The sequence below is a fragment of the Rhinolophus hipposideros genome (genome assembly GCF_964194185.1).
Source record: "Rhinolophus hipposideros genome assembly, chromosome: 17".
Classification (NCBI taxonomy): Eukaryota; Metazoa; Chordata; class Mammalia; order Chiroptera; family Rhinolophidae; genus Rhinolophus; species Rhinolophus hipposideros.
In genome coordinates, this window is record NC_138063.1 from 45,576,628 (window position 1) to 45,597,146 (window position 20,519).

A 20,519-nucleotide genomic window follows, 5' to 3' on the forward strand; every position below is an offset into this window, starting at 1 on the left:
TCAGGAATCCATTAACTTTGTTTTTCTACCCAGAACCACCTCCAGGCAGATGGCAAGCTTCCATATAGCTCCTCCATATTAGTTTGAGTTTGTGATATTTTCACTATTCCCGGTTTTTTATTTTTCTGTTGTTTTTTTTTTGAGTGGGCTACCCTTTGTGCACCCCAGGTCTGTGCAGAGATCTTGGTGTGCGGCTCCCCATCTTGAACAACCTGAGTCTGTGTCTCTCGTTCTGGCACGGGTTTTCAAACTCCAGTCCCACGCCCTAGAAGCTATAAACAGGCAATGTCGTTATTTTTGCATTATGGCATCTGTGCATATTTGATTTTTGTGTGCTTAAAATAGTTTAGAAAATTTATCCTAGTAATAGTTCAGCTTTATGATTCTACCTTAAAATGCTTAGTGATTGTGATTTCATGTTGAAGTCTTACTAAGTTTATATACAGGAGAACACTTAAGAGTTCTTAAGTTCTTATGTAAGGAGAACACTTAAGAGAACTCAAAATTTCCCATATTTATATACTAATTTTATAGGTAACTAAGGTTATTTAAGTTCTTGGAAAGCTTTTGTTTGTTAAGTCAGACAATGGTAGTACTTAACATGGAAAACAAATATATTACCTCATAAGTACAGTTTAACAAGTTAAAGGGAATTCGTTGTACTAATAAAATACCCTTAAAATAGATTTTATTCAATAGTTAGATTTTTTTTTGAATATAATTTTTTTTATTAAATTTATTGGGGTGACAATTGTTAGTAAATTTACATAGATTTCAGGTGTACAATTCTGTATTACATCGTCTATAAATCCCATTGTGTGTTCACCTCCCAGAGTCAGTTCTCCCTCCATCACCATATATTTGATCCCCTTTACCCTCATCACCCACCCCCCACCCCCTTACCCTCTGGTAACCACTAAATTATTGTCTGTGTCTATGAGTTTTTCTTTCTCATTTGTTTGTCTTGTTCTTTTTGGTTTATATACCACATGTCAGTGAAATCATAGGGTTCTCTGCTTTATCTGTCTGACTTATTTCACTTAGCATTATACTCTCAAGATCCATCCATGTTGTCACAAATGCTCCTATATCATCTTTCCTTAACGCGGAATAGTATTCCATGGTGTATATATCCCACAACTTCTTTATCCATTCATCTATTGATGGACAGTTTGGTTGTTTCCATGTCTTGGCCACCGTAAACAAAGCTGCAATGAACATTGGAGTACACGGGTCTCTATAGAGGAATGCTTTCAGATTTTTTGGGTAGATACCCAGAATAGTTAGATTTTTCAATAGAAAAATGAGTTTTTTTTCAAGCTAAAGTTCAAGAACTTAGGAAGATCTAGATTTTTAAATTTATTACTTTAGTATATTGAATATTTATTTTATAAAACTAAACTCCGAATAGTCTTTTCTGTGCTCCAATACGATCCTCTTTGTACCAATACCTCACATTTAGCAGGTCACAGATTCATGAATTCTTGTAAGTTAAAAGGACCTTCAGCATCATTGAATTGATAGATCTATGGTTTCAGTTCTTTTTCCCTTGTAGAAACAGCAGCTTTTTACCTAAGCCATCAAATCATGATGTAGTTGACTTAATTTTGTCATTATAATGGCTGAAATAATTCTTATAACCATTGTATTGAGAAGTCTCAGTTTATAGAGCTATGAATACAAAAGCCATTTTCCTCCCTCACTGCCACTGAGTTCCATCAAGTCTCCGCTGGATGGCAGGGATCTGAATGATAGCATACTTTGATTTTCTAAGCTCTCACATTAGAACACATGGTTTAAAAGTTGTATTTTCATTGGATTCAAAATCCTTCTTGTTTTGTCCCCAGTCTGGGCTCCAGTGGCATGGAATTGGGAGTGGGGTAGTGTGTTCTACTTGCACACATCTCCCTCCCTCTCTTCTCCCGACCCTGAGGACCCTGCTGCTGGTCTCATGAAAGTGCATTTGGGGTTCTGTGGAGAGTTTTAGGGACCGCTCATCTGCACAATTCCTTGGAACACAGATCTGTCCCTGCTTCCCTCCTTTCTCCTCTCTTTGGCTACCCTGCTGGTGTTCATTTTCTTTCTAGGTCCATTTGTCCAGAGGGAGCCCTTTTGCTGAGGAAAGGAGAACTTCAGACTGCTCAAAGTCAGCTGCCCTCCACAGGGCCCCTTGACCTTCTGGGAACTCATCGACTTGCCATGCCTGTCAGGGAGAGCTCAGTGTGTGCTCCTGCCCAGTGTTCAACGTCACGGCAGCAGTATGGGGCACTTGGCTGGACAAGGGAGTCAGTAACAGTCAGATCAGACTCAATTTCCAGTCCTGAACTTTGCAAAGGAAAGGATGTGTAGGTGTCCCTGCAGACTGTATAAGGGACTCTGTTGCCCCACCCCTCACCCTTGGTAGGAGGAAGGAGCGAAGAAACCCCCTTTCACCATTATTATTTCCCTCCAGTGGTGTGTGAGTGATTGTGTGTCTGTGGAGAAGGAGGTGTGGGGGTAGGGTTGGGGATAAAACTAAATTTCCTAAAGCAGAATGCTGCCTGCTGGCAAGACATACAAGGAGAAGAAGGCCCCAAAGCTGGCAGTTCTCTGAATTTAGAATGAGCGTTCTTTTTCTGTTAGCTGTTGGCCCTTAGTCCCCAATTCTGGCACTAGACACCCTGAGAGAGATGCAGCAGAAGTGACCCAACTGAGCAGCCAAAGAGTAAGAATGAGAGAAACACTGATGGGGAAGAGGAAAGGTGTGAGGACTGTTTATTAATACTGAGGAGGTTCCAAATCACAAGACCGCCAACAGAAATGTACATCACTGTCACAACAACACATGAAACATACTGGTTGGCTTAACAACTAGTATCCATCTTGATAGGATGCTGAAGTATAATTGCAATCCATGAGAAGTTACTGAAGAAAGGATAGCCAAGTCCAAACTGCTCCACAACACACTTGTCTGGTCTCCGACCATCATCATTCAACATCCCTCTCACTTTATTCTGGTCTTTTCCTTAAAACTGTTTCCTAATATTTGTACTACCAATGGTACTGTCTTAACACATGACTTGTAAAGAAAAACTCTCAAAATGTTAGTTGGTGCTTTTTTTTTTATATATGAATAAAAGATCTGATAATTTCCCCCCTAAGCCAGCACACAAGTAGAGAGTAGAAAGCATGAAGACTTCCTTGCACTTAGCCCACACCCCCTGCACAGCACAGCAATCCTCACACGCCCTCCTGCAGGTCTCAGGTCACTTGGACTGCTTATTGCCTTTCTGAGGCATCGCAGAGGCAATCCTGGCCTCCTCCTCTGGGATGAACACACTGATGGTGAAGTCGCTGGTCTCTGAGCCATACTTATTCTTCACAACCAGCCCGTATTTGCCAGAGTCGGAGGTGGTCACCCCGCTGATGGTGAAGTAGGCGGTCTTGCCGGCTTCGAGCCTGAGGTTGCAGTGGTCATCCGAATCTAGGGACTTCTCATTCTTCAACCATGAGATCTCCGGAGTTGGGTCGCCCCACACAGTGCAAGTGAGATTCAGCGCCTGTAAAACAGGTTTTATGAGAGGGAGGAGAGGTATCAGATATAACGATCCAACTTCAAGACACCTCTGGGAGTGTAGGATGATCTGATGAAGGATAAACATAAACCTCTCATATCAGGGTTTGAACTTATTATGTGTGTGTGAGTTATAGTTTGAAATCAAACCTGAGTAGGTTTCTTTAGGGTTTCTGGGTTTGGGAATGCTTATTATCATAACCACACAGAGTTTAATTCCACTTCCCATCTCCATTTTTGCTTTCATAAACACAGATGCCTTTTGCTCTAATGTGGCATTTTGGACTCTGTCTCAGTAGAGAAATCTCCTCACTGCCATAATCACCACCTGCTCATTTTTGCATTTCAATTCCATCACAGGGCCCAGCAGCAGAATCCTAACATCTGTTTCAAATAATGGGAGTCATTTTCAAATTCCATCTTCCTCATTCTATTTCTCCCTGAAAACTTACCTAATCTGTTGCAGGTGCAAAGGTGCCCTACCAAAATGTATTCCTAACATTTTATTATATTTCCATCTGTGCTGAAACCCTCTTATTTTAAAAGATCAATGTTTAGGCCTATAGTCTTATTTTACCTTACGTTTTTGTTGGAAATGTTTTAGGTAATTGTAGATTCATATACAGTTGTAAAAAATAATAGAGAGATCGTGTGTATCCTTACCCAGTTTCCCCCAATAGTAACATTTTACAAAACTACAACATAATATCACAACCATCATATTGGCATTGGTACAATCCATTGATCTTATTTAGATTTCCCCAGTTTTATTTGTACTCACTTGTATTTGTGTGTGTTTACTTCTATTCAATTCTGTAACCTGTCTAGTTTCATGTATCCACTACCTCAGTCAAGACACAGAACAGTCCCGTCACCACAAGAATCTCTGGTGTTGCCCTTTATAGAAATTATAAATTTTAATTTTTCTATGATAAGTTTTAATTTCTCTTTGATACATGCCCAGGAGTCCAATTGCTGGGTCATACGGTAAATGCATGTTTCATTTTTTAAGAAATTACCAAACTGTTTTCTTGAGTGGCTGTACAATTTTGATTTTTATTTCCACCAACAATGTATGACTGATTCAGTTTCTCTGCATCTTCACCAGCATTTGTTTTTGTCCCTGTTTCATCCTAGCAATTCTGATAGGTGTGTTATGATATTTCATTGTTTTTAGTTTGCATTTCCGTGATGGCCAACGATATTGAATTTACTTCACCTTTTAATTTCCACTATTGCATTTTTTTTCTTCCTAAAATCCAGTAATTATAAGGAAAAGAACTAGGGCCCACAATATACAGGGAAAAAGATATCCTTCTAAATAAATATCTGTATGGATCACTTGTTACCTCTTCTGTAAAAGTATCCTTTAAAATTGGGATTAAGAAATCTGTTTTCTTTCCATGATTAATTAGCATTTCTTACTGAATTGTTCTACAAATACATCTCAGGGGAAAAAAAGAGTCAAACTATTGCCATTAAACCTATCCAAGCAGACAGACGAGGTATATGATTTTGAAAACTGATTACTTGGGGGTTAAAACTTTTGCCAAAACCAAACAAAACTAAATACCTTAGCTGTAATGGAAAAACTATCATCCATACTTTCAATTTGAGTTATAGATCACAAAGTGCTTTCACATACATTCTGCCTCTTAATTCTCACTTCGACCCAGTGAGTTGAATATTTTGAACCTCATTAGATGATGAAAATGGAAAATAGAGTTTAAAAACAAAAGCAACTCTGTGACGGTTGAGCTTAAAGTCATTGTGGTCATATATTTCACCCATGAAGAAATGAAGAAATGCATCTAGATGAAACCTACCATTCATTAAAGCCTTTAGATATGCCTTGTTTTATCACCCCAGTTCCAATTACCTATTGTATGTCTCCATTGCCACTTTGCAATGGGAAAAGGTTTTATTCCACTACAAATACCTCTACCCCTATAACTGGTGTATTAAACTTGTTTTAATGAAACATAGGGATGAAGAGAATGAATTCAGGTTAGAAATTATGTTCATTGCTTTTCAGAGAAATTATTATGGAGTCAAGAAATACCATGTTAAAACTAAATGTAAAGAAGTCAGTTTTCAACTAAAATAGACCCTACAGAAATTCAAGGAGTAGCACGTTTCCCTTCAAAGGTGAGGTAGGTGAGCCAGTTTCCACTAGGTGTTAGAGGTCGTTTCTTCTTCAATTATATTTGTCGTATAGTTTCGTTTGAACATTTTCCTCTTCTCATGATTTTAGAGGGTAACTCTGGTTAGTGGTCTACATGTGCCCACATCAGACAAACTTGCATCCTGATGCGTGGCCCAAAATATTAAGATGACTGTGAACATGACTTCATTTTCAACCCTGTATTTGGCTCTTTTGAAGTCAAGCATAAGCAGCCATGCACCGATGAAGAGGGTGGGATGGCTCTTAAAGGAAGGAACAAAGTCTGAGGCAGTGGAAGCCATTCTTAGTGTGGAAGAAGCAGGGACAGGAGAGCTCTGTGCTTACCTTGCCCTCCTGGATAGTGACCACGTCAGGGAGACCGCCCAACACCCGGGCGCGATCTGCAAGCAGAGGTGCTTCTGGTTAATCACTGAAATGATGCGTGTCAGCAATCACACTCACAAAACCATCCCCGGGAACTAATTTTCCAGTTTAATCTCCCTCTCCTTCCAGTGATTTTATACCTGTTTTCTATATGAAAAATAAGAAAATGATCCGGTGATGTTGAATGTTAACCTTTTACACATATATTTCGTGTGCACAGGTGTCTCTATCTGTACCTAAAATATCAGCTTGAGATCACTTTGTTGGATCAAGCTCTATAATTTTCACAGCTATTTTCAGCCCTGGCCCTTCTGTAGAGCAGTGGGGCTCAGCGTGAGGAGGCAGAGCAGATCTCTATGGAAGGTCTCCAAGCTCAGCATGGCCTCTTTTACGGGCTTCCCTATGACTCATAAAGGTTGCATAATTGGAGGCTGTAGGCCAGGGAAATCAAGAGGCTCATGTAGACATGGGCTTTCTTTGAGGCTTTCCCTACAGAGCTTCTCTTCCTTGTCTCCTGGTAGTTCTTGGTAGCGCTATTCAGGGCTGCTGTCTATGGCCATGAGTACAAAGGCCCACATGTGAAGGGACGAAGTGCAGGAAGGGTGCTGAAATCCAGGGCTGACTCCCCAGACAAGCCATGTGCTCAGCCTCATAGAAAGAAACCTGTCTGTAATTCACTCAAAGTCACTCTCTCTGGCACTAACACAATGACTGTCTCACTTTTAGGCTTCATTTATGTGTCACTCTTGATCCTTATTTTCACAATTCTTTTCTCCCCTAAGTCAGGATAAAGCTTTGACTGAGTCTTGACTGCATTCTCCTTTCCATTGCACCTTACACCACCTGTAAGCCCAACCCATCATCTGGCTCCCTGTGCCCCTTGCTGTGTGATATTAGGAGAATCATGTCACTGTGTGGAACTCAGTCTCCTGACCTGTATGTAGAATGAGGGAGGGTTGCATTAGCCCTGTAGACATGACGTCTAAACTCTGCTCTACAGCATCTAAGGGATTCCTCTGAGGGGCCTGCGAGGAGGTCAAGATGGGCACTGAGTCAGTGAGCCAGGTCTCCATTCCAACACCAATAACGGTAACTCCGTTTTCACCTGTTTTACATATTGGGTCTGTGTGGAAGATTTTTGTCTGAAGTAAGTAAAGTTTAAAAACATGGAGCTAGAAGAGCTCTAACATCTCTTCCAGCTCTAAGCTGCTGTGATCCAGAGATCTGAGGAAAATGTTTATGAACTGGAGGGAAGGTAGGGCTCCTTGCCCAAAAGAGAGTTCAGGATTGGGAAGTGGCTGTCAACTGCTGCGGCCTGGGCTTTGCTTCTGTGTACAGGTACAGGAGGAACATACTGGGTGCCAACAAGAAACGCTCCCTGTGGCTTGGCCTCTCCTTAGCATGCCCCTCATGCTGGCATCTGCCCCATTCACTGCTAGCCTCTGCCTCATAAACCCAGGGCCTGAGTACGGAGAGGGAGAGAGCAGAAAGGAGGAAAGAAAGCAGTGAACAGCAAAGATGAGAAGTTCTATGCTGGATGACCTAGAGTTATGAAAAGGCAGATAGATGACTTCACTTCTCACTCCTGCTCCTGGTTCCCTTCCACTCCAGCTCAGGATGGAGTCTACCGTTTTAACCCTCAACAGTTTTCAAAGTCTGCCTCCCACACATTGAAAGAACCTGAATTATTATGACGGGTTAGTTTGTGACTTCTGGGATTCTGTAAGACTGTCTGAATGCTTCTTAAAATATCTACGTGTGAAGCAAATGGTTGATAGATTTTAGTAGTGAGCTCACTTTTGGGTACGTAGACATGACAGTTTGGTGTTTGTTCGCGCAGACTGTGTCCAGTGAAATGAAAAAAAGGAGGGCCTTACATCTTTTCTCCTACAGAGGTCTCAGGAAAATGCAGAGTACTTGTTGGGGGACCAGTTTCAGATTTTAAATTTACAAATATTCTTATTTCTTCTTTTCTTTAATATAATATAAATGTTTCTGATATGTTAGGCCTTTTGCAAGTGACTTACAATCTATTGTGTGATTTGCAGCCTAGAGATTTCTCTAGAAGGCTGGCTGGGTGACAACTCAAGTCAAGAGTTGTGTGACATTCTTATAGTGTAACCTGAGACCTTCTTTTCATAGACAGTCTTACTCAAGAGAATAAATGAAAACATATGTAGAACACCTAAGATTCAAACAGAAAAAGAAAAAGAAAAAAGACCCACTTTCACTCTCCGCCATCTGTAGTCATAATAGAAAAATAAAAGTTGTATTTTGAAACTATGCCAGGAATAAACGGGAAGGGGGTTTACTTACTTTTCTCGGCAATGGCAGCTTGTCTGTGGTTGAGATAAACGAACAAACATACAAACAAAGAAGAATTTGGTTTTAGTGTTACTTCAAAGTAGCTAACCTTGACTGCATTTCATTACCTAAGAGACATTTTGCTGCTCAACAAAGCAGTGGGAAGAGCTGCTTTTATTGCGCTTGTCAAAATGAAAGACCCTCTCTGTCACTCAGATGGGGAAACAGCATACAAAATGTTCCAGAGACATTAGTGCATGCAGATGGCATTGGCTAGAAAAAAGGGACTTACTTTAATCTCTGAAATTCGGCAAAGGCTTCGTCATATGCTTTAAGGGGGAAAAAAAAAGAGAAGTTAGAATTTTCTCATCTGGAACTGATGACACACAGGGACCAATTATACAAAATTCACAATGTGAGGTCAATGTGATTAGCGCAGATACAACTAAGCTGATTTTCAATAAGACTACATCTATGCGTTCACTCTACAACTTGATGGACTTAACGAGCAAATACTTTTTAGGTAGAAAATGTGAACTAGTGGATTTTAGAAGCTTTCAATTCCACGAGAGACCTTCAAACCCTCAAACGGAAAGGCAAAGATTAGCTCCACCAAACATAAAATGGGAAAAGAGGTCTGTTTCGAATAAAAGTTGGTCGTCTAATAAACATCCTGAGCATCAAAAAGGCTTTTCTTTTATTAAATCATCCCACATGCCATGGCCTCCGAGCTAGACAGTTGAATGTTTCTATGTGATGGGGCTGGCCCATCTGTTTGTGTTAAAGATTTAGCACAGGGAGTTACTGCATTCACAGCGTGTGCCGTGCTTGCCTGAAGCAATGCCTCTATGCCAGGCAGGGGATGAGATAAAAGACCGTGAGACAAGGAATTGGGAGCTCTACAGTTCTAAAATATTTTTTTCTGAGTCTGTAGAGTAAGCCACAAAAGGCAGCTTCATTTTGAAATCTCTCTCACCTCGTCTTTAAACTTCTCTGTGGTCTGGGAATCATAATATTTCACATCTAGAAAATATTTATATAATACTAGTCCCCCCGCCCCCTTCCTTTTACAGATGGAAAAAATAAACATAAAAGTCAGGCTTAAAATCTCTGGAGAAAGACTAGTTAGGGTAAACCAAGCTAAGAGCTTGGTACTCTTCCTTTTCCCATGTCACTGAGAAAGAGGCACAGGATTGCCGATGTGTGTTTGGTGGCAGTGTCAATGCGAGTAAAATAATCCACAACTTTGGGTTAAGGGGGATTTGAGAACAGGGTAGTTAAATAAGCTCTGATGGGCCAGAGAGTAAAAGTAAATTTTAAAAAGTTTTAAATTTATCTACCCATATCTTGTTTGCCTTTTTCTATCGTGTTTCAAAGTATCAGATGGACTGTGGAAGAAATCCGTTATCACTGTAGTATGTGACTCAGGCACAGGCACAGTGTCGCCTGGAATGTCTGAGTCCTGGAGGCAGCTGCTTCCATTCCCTGAAGAGACACTTCACCAAGCATTTTCCATCTTCATGGGCAGGAGAGTAGGGTGGGTGTGAGGATAAGGAACTTAGCACAAAACAACTCAATGCAGGGTCAAAAGCCTGCTCTCTAAATTATGAACCTACTTTCTCAGGATTAAAACACTGAGCGTTATGGCATATTTAGATAGCATTTTAATATATGAAAAAGTGGAAGAGAAAGTCAGTCCCCAGTCTCCTTTAGTAACTTCAGATAGGCTTTCACTTTTCCAGGAAATAATAAATAAGATGAAGAGTATAGTACCAGGAGAGGGAGAAACAGCAACGTGTTTTTAAATTTTTATGAACGATTGTGTATGTTTTAACTTTTTAAATTTTAACTAATAGTTGTGCATCACTTGTCATCTATGTTAGGTGGAAGCCTTTTGTCCACATCTCTCATGACTTTCTCCTCCTCTTCCCCAGTCTCTCCAGAACCCCCCATTCTCTCAGCAGATGACCAAGAAAACTGAAGCCATAGGATCCAACTTTTCTAACTACCTTCTGTTCTCCTCAATATTTATCTTTGCTTATTCACACTTACTCCCTCTGGTTTCTGAAAAAAAGGTATTCCTGCTCCTTTCCAAAGTCAACACTGTCACCCCTGCCCTGGATCACCAACCTTGCATTCCTCAGAACTCTGATATATCAATTGTTCCCCCTCACTCACATCTTCAATCCTTCCGACTCAGCTGATTGCTTAGGAATGAACATGTTCAAATTTCAGTCATCATAAAACTATTCTTTTTCACTGTTTGTTCTTGCTCAAGTGATTGTAAATCAATCTGTCCTTCTTTGTCAGCATCTTGAAAGAGTAGTGTTTACTTTTCACTGATTCCCCACCCACTGAATTCTTGCTTCTACCACTGTGGCTGAATTTAAACTGCGTTATTAAAATCTCCAGTCACCTTTCAATAGGCAAACCTCTTATCACACTTCATTCTTTTTAAAAAGCCCACCCCTCCAAAGTAAGTTCAAATCTGCAGAACATGCATTTACCTTCTCCTGAAAGATCCACTGTCTTCTGGTGTCCTGTTTTGCCATCAAAGAGCTCCATTACATATTTTCCTTTATCATTTGGAGTGGGCTCATTGATTTGCAGCCAGATCTGCTCCCCGGTGACCCCACTCTTAACTCTGTCTGTGTACTTAATGGCAGTCTCACTGTTCAAATCAAAGGAAACGTCATTGTTTGCTTTCCTCTAGAGCTGACCTTTACTTTGTCTCTTATTGAAGGTCTTAACATAAAGTTTTGCAGGCTTTCATATAATATGGGATCCACATATGTTCTACTGCTTCAGAGAAATGATGAATGCTGAATCACCAAACTTGGATTCCAAGGCCCAGGGTGGGGGATGGGGGTTGGGGGTCTGACAGTCTCACATTTAACTCCCAGTAGTAGTCTGGGGCCCAGGCAGATTGCAACACCAATACTTCTCAGTGATATTAATTATCTTTGTGCTTGGGCTTATTTGTGGGACTAAGGGAATCTTTGAAGCGAAATGGCCAAGGTACCTATTATATTACTGCATATTTCATGCAGATGGTCTATGGATAAGCTAGTCAAAAACAGAATTAAGGAGGTTCATCTGTGGCTGACATCCATTGACATATGTGGTTACAAAGCTATTTAAAACTTTCGTAAACATGGTAGTAAGGCCAAGAGTAATGAAAAGCTGAGTTGCTGCCAAAATGAATGAGGCACATTCTCTGCCCCTGAATATGAGTTTCTTGGTATTGTATAGTAGTTCATGAGCAGAGCCATCCATTCTGTTCTTTGCATTACAAGAGAATACAAGCAAATAGAACAGTTTGATTTGTGATCTGATGGTTTAGTAATGCCACTTTTTAGATGAAATAAGAGAAAGATAGAGGTGGATATATTCTCAATGATGTTAAAAGTCACTTTACGAAGAGTTTGCTAACATGTAAGGAAATAAGGAAAATGGGCGCTGGACAAAATTACTTTATTTTATTAACAATTATTCTTAAAGAAAAGATGGAGATATTACCCCAAAATGTTCATACTATGATGAGAAAAACTATGGATAACATCATATTTTAATCTCTAACTTGTAGTATGATATAAATATATTTTCTAAAACAAGCATGTATAACGTTTGTAGCTATAATAAGCAAAATGAACTTTAAAAAAACAGAAAAACAAAGATCTCTGCCAAGGAAAGTTTCTGTTTTCAAATAAATATTCAGCATTTTTCTTACACAGTACATTCTTTAAAAGATACTAAAATTAAAATGTCATAAAATGTAAGCTAAAGGAACCCATCTGTACCCATAGACTTCAGCCTGAGCAATATATATGTCTTAGAGAGCTAGAAAGACAGACAGTGCTCTGCTTTACTATGATAAATGTTGAGTTCTTGAATCTCTGGCTCACATGCATAATAGTACCTTAAATTTGTAAAGCACTTCATGGTTTACAAAGTACAACTAATTTCATTCTTTCATTGGGTTCATTAGTATCATGGGATAGAGTAGGTATTATTGTGTGAAACTCAGAAAAATTAAATGACTTGCTTAAGATCCAAAGGAATATAGGAGCAAAGTCAAAACTAAAACCTATTTCAAGTTTTTTTCCATTGTGCCACATACCGACATAAAGACAGTGAAGACAATCCTTGTCTCCTGAATTGTTCATGTGCATGTGGATACACAAAACACTCATTTAGATGACTAGACCGAATAATGGAAAAAGTTTGTGTCTTGCTAGTCTATGTTTGCAAGTTTGTTCAAAACTCAATGCTATAAATTTTTTTTCTACAAGTAATCCTTTTAGAGATGGCGTAAAGCCTTTTGATTGATGATTTAATTAGTTTATCTTCTCAGTCTTCAGACTGATATATTAGAATGTTTTAGGTGTCACACAGGAATTTCCTGAAATTTTATCTATTTTTACTGAGAATTATTTTCCTAAAATATATTCTGAAAGGAATGAAACCCCAAGAATTCTACATTGGAATTTCACTTCTCGTTTTTTTTTTTAGAACTCAGGAAATTAATAATAATAAAATAATAAAACACTGTTCTACGTCACAAGAAAGTCATTTTAAGGAAAACACAAATGTTTGTTTTGTGGTGGGACCCAGTTCTGATTAAATGTTAATCTAGATGTCTGATGCTACTTGAACACAGGGGTAGTGCCATAGCTGGGAGACTCTGGAGCCAGGCGGCCTGGGCTCAGCCCTCTCCCCACCACTTAGCTGTGTGACCTCAGGTAGTCACCTCCCCTAGTCTAAACCTCCTCTTCACTGAAGTGAGAAGTACCCACCTCAAAGAGTTGTGCATGTTAAATAAATGTATACATCTCAATGTCTTGGAGCAGTGCCAGGCGTATTGTAAACATCCACTGAAGGGAAGATACAAACAAACTCATTGTCTGCCTACTCCTGGAGATGCCACAGTGGCCAACTGCTCAGCGGGGCTTGCTCACAAGGATTTTAAGGAGTGTCTGCTGCATCCTAAATGTGGACTGAAAGTGGTTGTGCCCCATTAGATTTCTGTGCCAGGCTGTTGTTTTCTTTCAGCTCAGGAAATTTCAAGGAAGCACAGAGGTTAAGGATAACATCAAAAGTATAAATGGAGAACTCGTTTGACTTAGAAACCTGTTTTGCCTCTTGGAATCCCAGAGGTGAACTTGAATGGAATCCCTCCAGAACTCCATGAGGGAAGCCTGGGATTAGAACAGATCTTCAGGCTCAATCCTGTTCAAATACATTTTCCCAAAATCATCTTGAGATCTCCCAGCCTTCCAAGGGTGGACAAGGAACACGATATGGCCAACTGTGCTAACTGCTACACACAACAACAATAACTAACTCAGACACGCTTCTGTATTAGGTTTCTCTGGTGAGTGGTCACTAATTCATATCATGGGAAATTTGGTGCCTCCTGGTACATGCTGCTTTAATTTTGTTCCAGAGCACGGCACGGGTTAGCTGTGTGTAGAAAGAGAGGATCGGAAGCTGATTTTGGATGCCTCACAAGGCAGAGAGAGACTAAGCACGACCATCTTGAGGTAGAGGTCACATTACAGAGATGTCTACAAATTATGGTCCTGCCCTGATCAGAGACAGATGCTGTGAGCCGTCACTGACCTCATCATGCACGTGTTAAGGGAACGTGCTAACCTCACACTAAGGGGATGTCCTGGGTGCTTCTGTCCTGTGCTCATCAGTGTCAGACCTGAAAAGTCAGAAGACTCCTTGCCTGAGAGTCGGGAGGGTTGCTGTTGTTTTTCCCACCTTTTTTCACTCCACTGGAGAAAGAATTTCTACACAGCAATTACGTTCCCATTTACTTACTTGTGGGACCAGTTAACTTTTAGATCATCCAGGTAGTAGGTAACAAAAGAGTAGAGCCGGATGCCCTCAGCTGTGCTCTGGATCTTCAAGTCTGTAGCAGACAAAGCTGGAAGAAGAAGACAGCATATTTCATACCCCTGTAAGCCCATCCACCCATCCAGAATAATGAAGCACTGTGGTTGGTGAGAACATTTTAACTTACCTATTTTTCTACATACTTCAGTCATCAGTTCTTTAAAGGCTGTGGATAGATTCATAGACAAAGCTTCAGGATAACAATGCTCAGTGTAAGGTCAAATCTCAAGCTGTTAGTGAGACATCAAAAACATCTGTCTAACAAATAAACACTCATAGACACAGACAACAGCATGGTGGTTACCTGAGGGAAAGAGCGGGAGGTAGAAAAGGGCAAATTAGGGGGCCAAATGTATGAAAGGAAATTTGGTAATGGAAGGAGATTTGACTTTGGGTGGTGATCACACAATGCAAAATACAGATGATACATTATAGAATTGTACACGTGAAACCTATATAATTTTACTAATCAATGTCACCCAATAAATTTAAAATAAATAAATAAATATCTGTCTGGTGAAAGATATTGGTCACAAGGTGCTCTTGGAGAGAATAACTCAATTTTAATCAAGTTTTAAAAGATCCCTGCTTTTGTTTTGATACTTTTCCCTCTAACTCTTTATAACTGTCACCATATTTACATTCTAGAGGAAGAGCCACAATGAGATTCCCAGGAAGGTTCTTGGCTTTAAGAATCTCTTCTTTTTAAGTCCCAGGAAGTCTTAGTTCACATTAGAGGAAGTATCGGTGTCATCAATTCATAATGAATTAACCATCTATCAGCCTGACATTTCTCAGCCTAATAATGCTTTTTGCCAATAAACACATTTAGGCCTGCCTCTACCGAGAGTGAGAAAGGTAAAATCAAACTTCTGCTGTTTGTTAGCAATCCTGTTAACGGTCTTGTTCAGGAACAAAATGGGAAGTTTAGGGGTCACATATAGGTCTTCGTTATCATGATACATTTATTCTTGGTAGTCTCTGAATAATGAAAATGGCTCTCTTGCTCTGCTAATAACTGAGAGGCTTAGAGTTTCACATATAAATCTTTCTGGCCACCTTTTAAGAGTAGATTCTTAAAACCCACTTTTCACGGTAGTTTTTGATCGTGCAACATTTTTTTTACAGGGTGGAAACCAAAATGATTTATATTGAAAACAGACCCCTAGTGGACTATAGACTACAAATTCTCTGAGGATCAAAAGTACACTTCTGATTTCTAGGAAGGCTAAAAGTGAAGGGTTTTTTTTTCAAATATAACAGGAGTTCACTGCTGGAATTTCAATGAAAACAAAAATCTGTGGATAAAAAAATCAGCATGACTTCAATCATCAGCTCAGCCTCCCTCATAATTCTGATAACCTATACATAGAACACATAAAACAGATCCCAGTAATAGGTGGACTGACCTTCATCCACAAGCTTCAATCTGCTCTTATCTTTTCCTCTGTCATCTTTCAGGACAACTTCATAAGTCCCAGCATCTTTCTTGGAAAACTAAGGAAAAGATAGATGTATCACAGTGCAGCTTATTGTAGCCTCAGAATTTGGTGTTTGCATTTTTAAGGCCCTGTGATTTATTGCCATCAAAACACACACTGAACAAGCATCTAGCCATGTCAGCAACGAACAGTTCACAGATGAACCTATCCATCATAAATTGACCAGTTAGCAGTCCTGATTTTCCACCCTCTAATGCTATAATTGATTTGAAGCCTAAAGTCCTTATCCTTCATGCTGCGTTCAGATTAAAAACTAATGATCACATATATTTGAAAGGTACTCTTTTAGACAAAAAGTAGATAAAAATCTATCCTTAAATGAATATTATGTCTGATTGTAATTTTAGGGAAAAAGTTATCATGAGGCCTAAGAGCAAACGAAGAAGGATCCACTTAACTGCCCTGCCACTCACCCATCTATGAAAAAGTAGCTCAGAGGGGCAAGTATTGTAATATCTGGACAATATTGGTTGGACATGTGACAAATATATGTATATCATGTGAGAGAGACTTTTGTGTACCTACAGCTTGCTTTTTAGGTGAAGTCAGGGTAGGGATCCTTGGAGCAGTTAGAAGCAAGGTACTAAAATGCCCGGGGCAAAGGAATATAGAATCTAGTCTCTGTTTTTTTGGAAAAAGTGGGGTACAGAACTAAAATATCACATTTCACATTAATAGCCACCTACCTCTGTTATAAGCAGGGTACATATACCATCCTTAAAATCATGCTTTTCATCCACTGATATCTCCCTCTCGTCTTTGTACCACATGATAAGAGTCTCCTTCTTAATATTTGCCACCTAGAACAAAAACCGTAATTACACTTCTTGAAAAAGGGAATGCTATTCTTATGAAACTAAATAATTCTTAATGTAGCATTGAATAGAAGAAAATGCACTAAACTTAGAATCAGAAGCTACTAAAGGAATCAACTGAAAGCTATTTTAATTGATAAACAGTTTAGAATAAAATGCATAAATATGCATTTATTCATAATATGCAAAATGAATAAATGAATAAAACTAAATCAATAGCATCTCTATTTCGAGCAGTAAAAATTGACCTTAAAATCATCTAGTGGACAAGAAAAAAAAGAAAGAATAGGTAATACATACTAACACACAAACTTAAATTAAAATAAAAATCTGAAAACCATTGGAAGACAAATCCCATCAGATTAAAAGAGTCTGTCACATAAAACCAATGACTTTATTAAAGGAACAGACAAGTCCCAACATATATCTAAATATTTTTAAAAAGGTAAATGAAGCTTTGCAAATAAATGTGGAGGGGAAGTTTGTTTTAAAATTTCTTTTAATTAAAAAAATGTTTTCGGTTTTGAGATATAATTGACATATAACCATAAGTTTAAGGTATACAGCATAATGATTTGATATGTATTTATGTAGTGAAATGATTACCATAGTAAGTTTAGTTAACATCATTAAGTAGAGTTTAATTAATTGCTTAGCAATTTTGAGGATATTCATTTAAATCCTCTATTCACACATCATATCATATCATGAATTTCAAATGAGATAAAGACTTCATACTAACTGTTAAAGGGATCTTGAGCTTTATCTACAATGTTTTAATTTTATACAAAGAAGTGTATATTCATGGATTTCTTGTGCAATTAAAATTATGTGAAAAAATAAAGACTTCATACAAATCAAGAAAATGATCCCTAAGACTCCACTGAATAACTGGACAAATGTACACATAATTCCCAAAGAGGAAATACAATTACAAGCAAACAGAAAATGTTTAATCTCATTACAAACAATGTTATGCAAGTTTTAAAATGTTAAAAAAATTTCAGTTGATAAATTAAAATAAGAACCAACACTGGTAACTGTACAACGAAACGAGTACACACAAACATTCTTTATCATCCTATAAACTGGTTCCTGAATCATAGAAAGTAAGTGCGTTATTAGGTGACATTGCTTATGATAGAAATGACCCCTGACTGGAAAGTTGCATCTGGACTGGGAGGGCCTACAAATGGACGCCATGGCTCTGGCTTCTCTGAGTATACTGACTCTTGTAATTTGAGCATGTCCCTTGTGGAGACCTGGGGTGCTCTGCCTAGGGAGTTGTCATAAGAGACAGTGGCTCCTTGGGGCATGAGGTATTTTTAAAGCCATGGTGTTTTCTGCACCTGACCAAAGTGGATCTTGTCTCCTTGCACCTGAGTTGTAATCTCAGGTTGGTGAAGGGAATAGCTCCTGATGTGGACTCTTGCAGGAGAGGAATGCCCAGTATCACCCTGCAGGCAAGCTGGGGTTCTTGTCCTATATTCCTTTGAGTATTCTAGTTCCAAGTGGGGCTCGTGATAGTCTCATGAGACTAAACGTTTAACTGCACATACTGAATTAAATATAATGAATATTTAAATTGCCAAATGTACATAAATTGTTATAATAGTGAAACAAAGAGCTATGGGAGGACAGAGGAAAGTTCATTCTACCTGGATTGAGAAGGGGAAGGCCTTAGGAGATGATTGAGCTGGGCCTTGAGAAAAGTTTTTGTCAGAGAAGCTGTGATAAGAAGGCCAATCCAGGTCGTGGAACAGCATAAATATAGAATTATGAATATTCAGAACCTATTCCTAGGTTGTTCAGAATCTGGGTATGAGGCTAATTCTGAGGAAAGCCATCAGACAGGACACCAAACCTCGCCTCCCACATGTCTAGTGCAACAGGTAGCACAGAAAGAAGGAGGATGGACATGTAGGTCTCTGGGAAAGGGATGGTTTATGGGGTGTACAGTGTAGAGAATAAAGTGAGGAGGGGACAATGTGGCAGCGGGCAGCTAGGAGGAGAGCGAGGCAGTGAGAGTTTTAGCTGCTGCCTGAAAAAGTCATTTTTCAAGCTCTGCCATTTGCTAAGAGGCTGAAACCCAGAATTTATCTTTCTTCCCCATTTCTGGTAGACTGCTGTTTCTTTGAATTTCATCAGACCTAGAAGAGACTGGGGCACTTGGGTTCTGGCTTTTATAAGGACGACTACATGCCAAATGCCAAATCAATGCTTCTACCTTGGAGTACCTGTCCACTATCACGACTTTCACATTCCAATCTAATCCAACAGTTCCTTATCCAAAACGTTTTGACGACTCACTCAGCTGAACAATACCATATGCTAAGGTACAAAATAATTCAGCATGTGATAGGACAAACATTTTTCTAACTCTTTCCAAAGGCCTAATAAAACAATTGCTTGTGAACTGCAAACTCTTTATCAATCCTCTCCCACATGGCAGCACAGTGGTGGCCAATACACAAAGGTATTGTTGTTCTGGTCACACAATTTAGATAGGAAATTGCTAAACTTTCATGGCAAAACAGTGTAGCTGGAATGATTCTGGAATAGATCTATCACTTAGAATGTAGATTTGGCCTAAAACAAAGACAGTGTGAGATTCTTCTGAAATTAATAATTTAATAAGAGTGGGGGGGGAGAACAGGTAGAGCACAGAGGACTTTTAGGGCAGTGAAAATACTCTGTATGACATGTAATGATGGATACATGTCATTATACACTTGTCCAAATCCATAGAGGGTACAACGCCAAGAGTGAACCCTAATGGAAACTAAGGACTTTGGGTGATTATGATGTGTCAATGTAGGTTCATTAGTTGTAACAAAGGTACCACTCTGATAGGACATATTTTTGATGGGGGAGGCTATGTATGCATGGAGGAAGGGGGTATGGAGGAAATCTCTGTAGCTTCTCTTCCATTTTTTTGTAAGCCTAAAACTGCTCTAAGAAAAGGCTTATTAAACAGAAAGAATAACAGTCTGTCCTTATTAACTAGGATAATTAATAGGAATGCTCATGTTGCCTTCCCATATTTTTATATTGCTTTACTTTAAATGTTTCTTACTAACCAATGATTACAGTAACATTCAACAGTAAGGAAGTTATCATTTGGTTCAAATGGAGGAGATGAGAAGCTGATCTTTCTCTTCTCACATTCTATTTTATATTTATATCCCTTGTATCAAATACTAAAAAGTTATTTACTTCTTACCTTGCATTTCAATAGTACATTACATTCACCAGTCACTTCCCAGCTCAAATACTCAGCAAAATGTGGACCTATAAAATATTAATGACACCAGCAATCACTTTCTTAGTCATGAACACAAAATCAAAGCTCATTCTTAAATTCTAATGTGATTTATATTTGAAGTGAAAATTTTAAAATTCAAGATTGAGTTTGAAATATTTTAAATGGATACATACTTAATAATAAATATTTTCATTTTTTAAAAATTTGTAGGGTCATTAACATAGCAATAATATTCATTTTAATTTGTTATGTAAATATTTAGTTCAAGAAACTGAGGCTTTTCTCTTTACTTGCTGGCTATTTTTACCTTGTTTCCTGATCCATTCTTGCCTCTGGAATTCAGCTTCTTTCTGGAGCTTTTTATAAACTAAAAATTGAAAAACAAGTAAGTATGTAGTGATATAAATGTACATGCCAGTCACTGTGCTAAGTGACTTATATTCATTATAATGTGATTTATATTCATTATAACACTCATACATCATGACCACTGTGTTCATTTTTAGTCTTCATAGATGAGGAAATAGGCTTAGAAAGGTTAAGTAATTTATTTAAGGTCATGAAGCTACGCAAAAGGGAAATAGTATTGGATACTGTGAATGTAGAGATCCATTGCTTTGTTAAACGC

General features: G+C 38.8%; 1 protein-coding gene across 2 annotated transcripts in view; it reads right to left on the minus strand.

Moving 5' to 3' along the window:
* Positions 1–713: 713 nt before the first annotated feature.
* MYOM1 (myomesin 1) overlaps positions 714–20,519 on the minus strand; it is a 139,588-nt gene continuing 119,782 nt past the window's right edge. For both annotated transcript variants that reach the window (XM_081079059.1, XM_081079060.1), the window contains 11 exons: positions 20,199–20,258; positions 19,850–19,917; positions 16,498–16,611; positions 15,719–15,806; positions 14,437–14,475; positions 14,235–14,340; positions 10,913–11,076; positions 8,698–8,734; positions 8,418–8,440; positions 6,063–6,118; positions 714–3,539 (listed from right to left, as the gene is read on the minus strand). In XM_081079059.1, coding sequence (XP_080935185.1) covers positions 3,246–3,539; positions 6,063–6,118; positions 8,418–8,440; positions 8,698–8,734; positions 10,913–11,076; positions 14,235–14,340; positions 14,437–14,475; positions 15,719–15,806; positions 16,498–16,611; positions 19,850–19,917; positions 20,199–20,258 — 1,049 coding nt within the window. In that variant the 3' untranslated portion in view covers positions 714–3,245. The remainder of the gene's footprint in view (positions 3,540–6,062; positions 6,119–8,417; positions 8,441–8,697; positions 8,735–10,912; positions 11,077–14,234; positions 14,341–14,436; positions 14,476–15,718; positions 15,807–16,497; positions 16,612–19,849; positions 19,918–20,198; positions 20,259–20,519) is intronic.